The 10,000-nt window shown below is 38.4% G+C and overlaps 1 protein-coding gene across 1 annotated transcript in view; it reads right to left on the bottom strand.

Annotated features, from left to right (window-relative positions):
• Positions 1–2,307: 2,307 nt before the first annotated feature.
• yjefn3 (YjeF N-terminal domain containing 3) overlaps positions 2,308–10,000 on the bottom strand; it is a 77,652-nt gene continuing 69,959 nt past the window's right edge. The window contains exons 4-6 of the mRNA XM_087783286.1: positions 4,832–4,945; positions 3,298–3,448; positions 2,308–3,222 (exon numbers count right to left, since the gene is read on the bottom strand). Of these exons, the coding sequence (XP_087639412.1) occupies positions 3,023–3,222; positions 3,298–3,448; positions 4,832–4,945 (465 nt within the window). The 3' untranslated portion in view covers positions 2,308–3,022. The remainder of the gene's footprint in view (positions 3,223–3,297; positions 3,449–4,831; positions 4,946–10,000) is intronic.

Raw genomic sequence — 10,000 nt, forward strand, 5'->3', positions numbered from 1 at the left:
AGGACGAGAGGAGACGGAGAGTGAAGTTCCTGCTGAGGACGAGCGGAGACAGAGAGTGAAGCTCCTGCTGAGGACGAGCGGAGACAGAGAGTGAAGTTCCTGCTGAGGACGAGCGGAGACAGAGAGTGAAGTTCCTGCTGAGGACGAGCGGAGACAGAGAGTGAAGTTCCTGCTGAGGACGAGCTGATACAACCAGTGAAGTTCCTGCTGAGGACGAGAGGAGACGGAGAGTGAAGCTCCTGCTGAAGACGAGAGGAGACGGAGAGTGAAGTTCCTGCTGAGGACGAGCGGAGACAGAGAGTGAAGTTCCTGCTGAGGACGAGCGGAGACAACCAGTGAAGTTCCTGCTGAGGACGAGCTGATACAACCTGTGAAGTTCCTGCTGAGGACGAGAGGAGACAGAGAGTGAAGTTCCTGCTGAGGACGAGCGGAGACGGAGAGTGAAGTTCCTGCTGAGGACGAGCAGATACAACCAGTGAAGTTCCTGCTGAGGACGAGAGGAGACGGAGAGTGAAGCTCCTGCTGAGGACGAGAGGAGACGGAGAGTGAAGTTCCTGCTGAGGACGAGAGGAGACGGAGAGTGAAGCTCCTGCTGAGGACGAGAGGAGACGGAGAGTGAAGCTCCTGCCTCGACAGCCAACGATCAAATCCGACACAGAAATGAATAAATTCCCAGACCATGACAAGATCGTCCCTGAAGCTCCAGAACCACTTTAATCCCACAATTAAATACTTCATCATATTTACACACAAGTACACATCCTTATTGGAACCTAACCTATAATAAAAATTAAAATATCACTTAAGTTAAGAACATCATAGTATAATATTATGTTAACATAAATAAATATTTTTAATTATATACTATAGTTATATATATACTGTATATACTAAATACTATTCATGTCAACTTATAAATGTGTTGATATTTTTGTCTTTCCCTTGATTTAAATGAATATAAATTATTTTAAAAATAAAGTTATTCCATCAAACAAACTTTTTTATTTAATCTACAAACACACGTGTCAATATTTTCATTCAATATAATCTAAACTCAACAATCCACGTATCGGAAATAAAATAAATGTATTTGTTTCATATTGTGTTAACCCTTTAGATTTATACTTATATATATAATTTAATGATTCAAAAAAGTCAAATGAAAGTCAGTATCTTTTCCCCGCTGTGATCAAGAATATAGTTCCTGAGCTCCGGCTAATAGCTAAGCTAATAGCTAATAGCTAACAGGTAGAGGCAGAGACATTTCTCTTATTATTATTTTTATTTTGAAACTCGTTCACAAGTCAAGATGTAACTTGTGAACCTAATTTCTGAAATCAATTAAACAGAAATATGAGTTCTACTTCATTTGGTGCTCCGCCCTCTCAACACTTCACTATTGGTTTGCAGACGAGGCGGTGCCAGGTTAAAGGGAACCTGAGATTATGATCATAAATCAGGGGTTTTATTATTCCTTCTCCGTTATTATCCGTTGTTTATCTTTCCGCTAGCCTAGCATGTTAGCTCGCTGTTGTGTAGTGAAGCAACAACAAAGAATCTACACGTTAGATTTATACTTATATATATAATTTAATGATTTAAAAAAGTCAAATGAAAGTCAGTATCATTTCCCCGCAGTGATCAAGAATATAGTTCCTGAGCTCCGGCTAATAGCTAAGCTAATAGCTAATAGCTAACAGGTAGAGGCTATTATTTTTATTTTGAAACTCGTTCACAAGTCAAGATGTAACTTGTGAACCTAATTTCTGAAATCAATTAAACAGAAATATGAGTTCTACTTCATTTGGTGCTCCGCCCTCTCAACACTTCACTATTGGTTTGCAGACGAGGCGGTGCCAGGTTAAAGGGAACCTTAGCTTATGCTCATAAATCAGGGGTTTTATTATTCCTTCTCCGTTATTATCCGTTGTTTATCTTTCCGCTAGCCTAGCATGTTAGCTCGCTGTTGTGTAGTGAAGCAACAACAAAGAATCTACACGTTAAAAAAACATAAAACAACAAGTTTAATTCATTTAAAAAACGTTAATTCATCCACTTGTATCAGGTTTGGTTGAGGGTACAGTTAATAATTTAACTTCTATTTTAATGTATTTATAATCATTTAATTCAAACTTTCAACTAATAAAATACAATAAGATGAAAAAGTTTGTTTGTGAACAAAACTAAACAATATTTAAGAGATAAAATGTTACAGGAGTGATGGAAGTTTTTTAGTGTCATCAGAGTATTACATTTCAAATGTTATTATAGAATTAGTTTTTTAATCGAATTCTACACACACACATACACACACACTAAACACACACACATGCACGCACGCATACACACGTACACACACACATTTCCGCACACTCTCACAAAAACACACAATCACCCAAATACACACACAAAAAAAATCTACAATTTAACACACATACACATCTGCACTTTAACAAACATACACACACATCTTCACTTTAACACACACGCACAACTACACTCAAACATACACACACACACACCTCTACACTTTGACACAAAAAACCTATAAAAACATATGATTTGATTGTATATTTTTAAAGTTGTAGCCTTTTGAATTCAGTATTAAGTGAAATTGGTTGGTATAATAGTATATATACAGTATATATATATATATATATATGTGTATGTATATAGATATATTAATATATAAATTATAATATTCAAACTTTCAATATGTAAATAAAATACAATTATTCAAACTATTATTAAAAGCTTAAAAACACAACATTTCAATAAAAAAATACTCAACATTTAAACTGTTATTATGTCGCTATGATGTCGCTCAAATATTTGTGTTTTCTCGACCGTGTACTTCATATAAACAGGTTTTATTTTTGCTGAAAAACAACATGTGGATCTAAACAAAAAATGCTACAACGTCCTACAACCGTCCGTCACCGCCGGCGAGTCCCGCGGGCTCTCGGCGCACACACGGGCGTGACAAAACAAGATGGCGGCCGTGAAACAAGATGGCGGCCCGTTACAAGCGCACCAGACAGTCTGTGCCGGGGAACTCCGGCAGGTTCAGCTCGAACTTCTTCTGGATGTCGTACGGCAGGAAGCGTCCGGCCAGGAAATGCTTCCCCGTGAAACCCGCCGCGCATTTCTTGGGCGCCGTCAGGGAGATGAGGGCGTCCGGGTTGATGCCGTCGTCGGGGGCGACGTCGTCCACGTCCCAGCCTGTCGGGGGTAAAGGCGGCGAGGATGAGATTCACGTGAGCGTTTCGCTTCAGGGGTCAGGGGTCACGAGGTTACCTGAGGGCACGTCCAGGCTGACGATGGGGATCTTGACCTGCTTGAGCGTGACCAGGATCCCGGGGTACGGCTCCTTGATGCTGGCGGGGTCGTGGTCGGGGCCCAACATGGCGTCGATCACCAGGTTGTAGGCGTCGTTGATGAGCTGCACCTGCAGTCGTCCAGCGAGTTCACTTAAGTTCATTCGTTTAAAACTGTGGGTCAAAGGTCGCGTGTCCCTGGCGAGCTGTCCAGGGTGTCCCCGGCCTCTTGCCCAAAGTAGCTGACATTTTCAATGTCTATGTTTAGTAAGAACGTAGTATAACTAGCATTAGCAACATTGTACATATGAACACATATATATGTTTACTATTAATTATTAATAATTATTATAGATCAGGTGACATTAAGTGACATCAACATGATCACAGATACACTTTTTTCAATCCTTAAATAATCAGTAAAAATTCAATTGTACATGAAAGATGTATTCAAAACATAAATTGTGTGTTTTAAATATATATATATATATATATATAACTTTTATTTAATGATTAAAAAAATAGTGAAAAAAAGTCTCTGCTGGAGTGATCAAGATTTCTGAGCTGCAGCTAATAGCTAACAGCTAATAGTTAACAAATACTAGCTAACAGCTTATAGCTACTAGCTAATAGCTAAATGCTAACAGCTACTAGCTAACAGGTAATAACAACAATTTAATAGCTAACAGCTTATAGATAAGAAATAAGAGCAAACAGCTAATTGTTAACAAATAATAGCTAACAGATAATAGTTAATAGCTAACAGCTAATAGTTAACAAATAATAGCTTACAGCTAATAGCTTACAAATAATAGCTTACAGCTAACAAATAACAGCTAATAGCTAACAAATAATAGCTAAGCAAATAGCTAACACATAATAGATAATAGCTAAGCTGATAGCTAACAAATAATAGCAAATAGCTAAGCTAATAGCTAACAAATAATAGCTAACAAATAACAGCTAACAAATAACAGCTAATAGTTAACAAATATATAATAGCTAACAGCTAATAGCTAGCGTCTGCAAAATTTCTCTGAAGTTTTGTCTGATTTTTTTCTCTTTTTTACTACTAGTCGTGTTGAAGCAAACAAAAGAAGAACCGACAACAAATTTCAACATGAACGTCCGAAATAAAACATTTAGATTAAAAAAGAAACTTTTTTGTCATTATTAACATTAGACACATAAAACTAACATTCCGTTTTTTTTTAAACAACTATATTGTTCTGTGAGAAATGCTAACATTAAAAAACATACTTATAAGGTTTCAATTAGAAAAATAAAGAAAATCACTGAAAACGTTAAACGTATCTTATTTATAAATTAAAGGACACTGGTCTGTAAAAAATATAGAGAGAGATTCGTTTTTATTTAAAAAATATAGATTTATGTCTATTTAATAAAGTTTAACTTTCATATCTTTTAACTCAAAATGGAAGAAAAGAGTAAAATATTCGCAGCAAAACTTTCATCATTGATTCCTGACGAGAGAGAAAGTGAGAAACACTGACCTCTGTCGGCAGGTACGACAGGAACGGAATGTCCATCTTCTCGCACTGGACCGTGAAGTCCTGGTGGAGACCCTGAGAAGAGCGCTTCGGGTGGTAGATGGTGGGTTCGAACTCCTGGCAGAGATGGAGAGATGGATGGAGAGATTAAAGGAGAGATGGATGGAGAGATTAAAGGAGAGATGGAAGGAGGTTCAAGAGGAAGAGAAGGAACTGAAACGACTTCCTGTTTGACACTGGATTGAAACACATGGTTTTATTATAGTGTTTTATTTTATTATAAATCATCTTTATTCATTATGTAATAATAATAATAATAATAATGATGATAATAATAATAATAATAATAATAATAATAATAATAATAATAATAATAATAATAATAATAATAATAATTATAACAATGATAATAATAACAATAATAATAATAATAATAATAATAACAATAATAATAATGATAATGATAATGATAATGATAATGATAATGATAATGATAATAATAACAATAATAATAATAATAATAATAATAATAATAATGATAATAATAACAATAATAATAATAATAATAATAATAATAATAATAATAATGATAATAATAATAATAATAATAATAATAATAATAATAATAATAATAACAATAATAATAATAATAATAATAATAATAATAATAATGATAATGGTAATAATAACAATAATAATAATAATAATAATAACAATAATAATAATAATAACGTTTGAATTCTCATGAGGTCTTCTGTACCCCTCTACTTCGACCTGATGGAGTTGACCTTTGACCTCCACTTTAAAACCTTCACTGAGAGCTCAGTACAAACAAGATCATTTTCAACTCACAAACACACACAGATACCGACACACACAAACACACACTCACAAACACACACAGATACCGACACACACAAACACACACTCACAAACACACACAGACACCGACACACACAAACACACACTCACAAACACACACAGATACCGACACACACAAACACACACTCACAAACACACACAGACACCGACACACACAAACACACACTCACAAACACACACAGATACCGACACACACAAACACACACTCACAAACACACACAGATACCGACACACACAAACACACACTCACAAACACAAACAGATACCCACACACACAAACACACACTCACAAACACACACAGATACCGACACACACAAACACACACTCACAAACACACACAGATACCGACACACACAAACACACACTCACAAACACACAAAGATACAGACACACACAAACACAAACTCACAAACACACACAGATACCGACACACACAAACACACACTCACAAACACACACAGATACCGACACACACAAACACACACAGATACCGTCACACACAAACACACAGTCACAAACACACACAGATACAGACACACACAAACACACACTCACAAACACACACAGATACAGACACACACAAACACACACAGATACAGACACACACAAACACACACTCACAAACACACACAGATACAGACACACACAAACACACACTCACAAACGCGAACTGTCACATAGACATGTGTTTGATTCACTAAGTTAGAGGGTAACAATGTCGCCCAGATACAGTGTGTAACAAAATGAATTATTGTGTTATTATTGTTTATTTGTGTGTGTTGTTCTTAATGTTTAGATATTTTAATGTTTTTCTTAAGTCGTATCTGAAGACGAACCAAAGATCAAACGTCTTTACTTGGAGATTCATTTACGTCACTTTGACCTTTTGAGTGTGTGTATACATGTGTACAGGTGTTTGTGTGTGTGTGTTTACATGTGTCTGCAGGTGTATGTGTGTTTCTTTGTGTGTTTAGGCGTGCAAGCAAGTGTTTGTGTGTGTCTTTGTGTGTGTGTGCTTACAAGCAAGTGTGTGTACATGAGACCAGGTGTGTGGGTATGTGTGTCTGTAGGTGTGTGCGTTTGTGTGTGTGTGCATGCAAGCAAAATTGTGTGTTTGCAGGTGTGTGTGTGTGTTTGTGAGTGTGTGGATGCAAGCAAGTGTGTCTGTCTTTGTGTGTGTTTTCATGTGTCTTCAAGTGTATGTGTGTTTGTTTCTGTGTGTGTGCATGCAAGCAAGTGTGTGTACATGTGCACAGGTGTGTGGGTGTGTGTTCGTGTGTGTGTGTGTGCTTGCACATGTGTGTACACAGTTGTGTGTCCTCAGCAGGAGACACAGTGAGTCAGTGATGATCGTCAGAGTCTCCGAGCGTGAAGTGAAATGAGACAGAAAGAAGCAAAAGGTCACAAACTGTCTCTTTTCAATTATTGTTCGCACCTGTGGAGACTGATCATCAGAGAACCATGTTGAAGGATTCAAGTCTTCAGAGAGTGAGAGAAGAGTGAAGGAGAGTGAGAGAAGAGTGAGAGAGAGTGAGAGATGAGTGAGAGTGATGAGAAGAATGGAGGAGAGTGATGAGAAGAATGAAGGAGAGTGATGAGAAGAATGAAAGAGAGTGAGAGAAGAATGAAGGAGAGTGAGAGAAGAGTGAGAGAGAGTGAGAGAAGAGTGATGAGAAGAATGGAGGAGAGTGATGAGAAGAATGGAGGAGAGTGAGAGAAGAGTGAGAGAGAGTGAGAGAAGAGTGAGAGTGAGAGAATAATGAAGGAGAGTGATGAGAAAAATGAAGGAGAGTCAAAGAGAGTGAGAGAAGAGTAAGAGAGAGTGAGAGAAGAATGAAAGAGAGTGAGAGAAGAATGAAAGAGAGTGAGAGAAGAGTGTGAGAGTGTGATGAGAAGAATGAAGGAGAGTGATGAGAAGAATGAAGGAGAGTGATGAGAAGAATGAAGGAGAGTGAAAGAGAGTGAGAGGAGAGTGAGAGAAGAATGAAAGAGAGTGAGAGAAGAATGAAGGAAAGTAAAAGAGAGTGAGAGAGAGTGATGAGAAGAATGAAAGAGAGTGAGAGAAGAATGAAGGAGAGTAAAAAAGAGTGTGAGAAGAGTCATAGAGAGTGAGAGAAGAATGAAGGAGAGTAAAAAAGAGTGTGAGCAGAGTCATAGAGAGTGAGAGAAGAGTGATAGAGAGTGAGAGAAGAATGAAGGAGAGTGATGAGAAGAATGAAGGAGAGTGAGAGAAGAATGAAGGAGAGTGATGAGAAAAATGAAGGAGAGTCAAAGAGAGTGAGAGAAGAGTGAGAGAGAGTGAGGGAATAATGAAAGAGAGTGAGAGAAGAATGAAAGAGAGTGAGAGAGAGTGATGAGAAGAATGAAGGAGAGTGAAAAGAGAGTGAGAGGAGAGTGAGAGAGAGTGAGAGAAGAATGAAAGAGAGTGAGAGAAGAATGAAGGGGAGTAAAAGAGAGTGAGAGAAGAGTGAGAGAAGAATGAAGGAGAGTGATGAGAAGAATGAAGGAGAGTGAGAGAAGAATGAAGGAGATTGATGAGAAGAATGAAGGAGAGTGATGAGAAGAGTGAAAGAGAGTGATAGAAGCGTGAGAGAGAGAGTGATGAGAAGAATGAAGGAGAGTGATGAGAAGAGTGAGAGAAGAATGAGAGTGAGAGAAGAATGAAGGAGAGTGAAAGAGAGTAAGAGAAGAGTGAGAGAGAGTGAGAGAAGAATGAAAGAGAGTGAGAGAAGAATGAAGGAGAGTGATGAGAAGAATGAAGGAGAGTGAAAAAGAGTGAGCGAAGAGTAAGAGAGAGGGATGAGAAGAATGAAGGAGAGTGAAAGAGAGTGAGAGAAGAATGAAAGAGAGTGACGAGAAGAGTGAGAGAGAGTGATGAGAAGAGGGAAGGAGAGTGAGAAAAGAGTGAAAGAGAGTGATGAGAAGAGTGAAAGATAGTGAGAGAAGAGTGAGAGAGAGTGATAGAAGAGTGAGATAGTGAGAGAGAGTGATGAGAAGAATAGAGGAGAGTGATGAGAAGAATGAAAGAGAGTAAAAGAGAGTGAGAGAAGAATGAAAGAGAGTGATGAGAAGAATGAAGGAGAGTAAAAGAGAGTGAGAGAAGAATGAAAGAGAGTGATGAGAAGAATGAAGGAGAGTAAAAGAGAGTGAGAGAAGAATGAAGGAGAGTGATGAGAAGAATGAAGGAGAGTGATGAAAAGAGTGAGAGAGAGTGAGAGATCAGCAGCAGTAGAAACCATCAGAGACTCTTCAACATCATGACTCGTGATCACATCCACATCCACACATCAGGGACTCAGTGTTTGGCTCAAGTGTTCTCGTGCTGACACACACACACACACACACACACACACACACACACACACACACACACACACACACACACACACACACACACACACACACACACACTCACACACTCACACACACACACACACACACACACACACTCACACACACACACACACACACACACACACACACACACACACACACACACACACACACACACACACACACACACACACACACACACACACACACACACACACACACACACACACACACACACACACACACACACACACACACACACTCACACACTCACACACACACACACACACACACACACACTCACACACTCACACACACACACACACTCACACACTCACACACACACACACACTCACACACTCACACACACACACACACTCACACACTCACACACACACTCACACACACACACACACTCACACACTCACAAACACAAACACACACACACACACACAAACACACACACACACACACACTCTCACAAACACACACACACACACACACACACACACACACACACACACACACACACACTCACACACACACACACACACACTCACCAGGACACTCATTCACAGACGAGATCTCACACAATAAAACAATACGGAGCAAATGAACGTCTGGAAAAACGTTCTTCTCACGTTAATAAACTACTGTGATAAATGTTTCTACTGTGTTACTGATTGTTGTCGTCGTTACCGATGACGTAGTTGTTGATGTTTTTGTTGCCAATTGTGTTGTTGTTGTTAACGTCGATGATGAAACAAGATCAATAAAGTTTTATCTTACCTTATTATGATTTTGTTGCTTATGTTGTAAATTATGTTGTCGTTGATTTTGTTGTCAATTGTGTTGTCAATTGTGTTGCCATTGTTGATTTTGTTGAGGATTTTGTTGTCAATTGGGTTGTCATTGTTGATATCGATAATGATGATGTCAGTTATGTTGATGTTTTT

Source organism: Callionymus lyra, chromosome 2 (assembly GCF_982586985.1).
Source record: "Callionymus lyra chromosome 2, fCalLyr1.hap1.1, whole genome shotgun sequence".
Classification (NCBI taxonomy): Eukaryota; Metazoa; Chordata; class Actinopteri; order Syngnathiformes; family Callionymidae; genus Callionymus; species Callionymus lyra.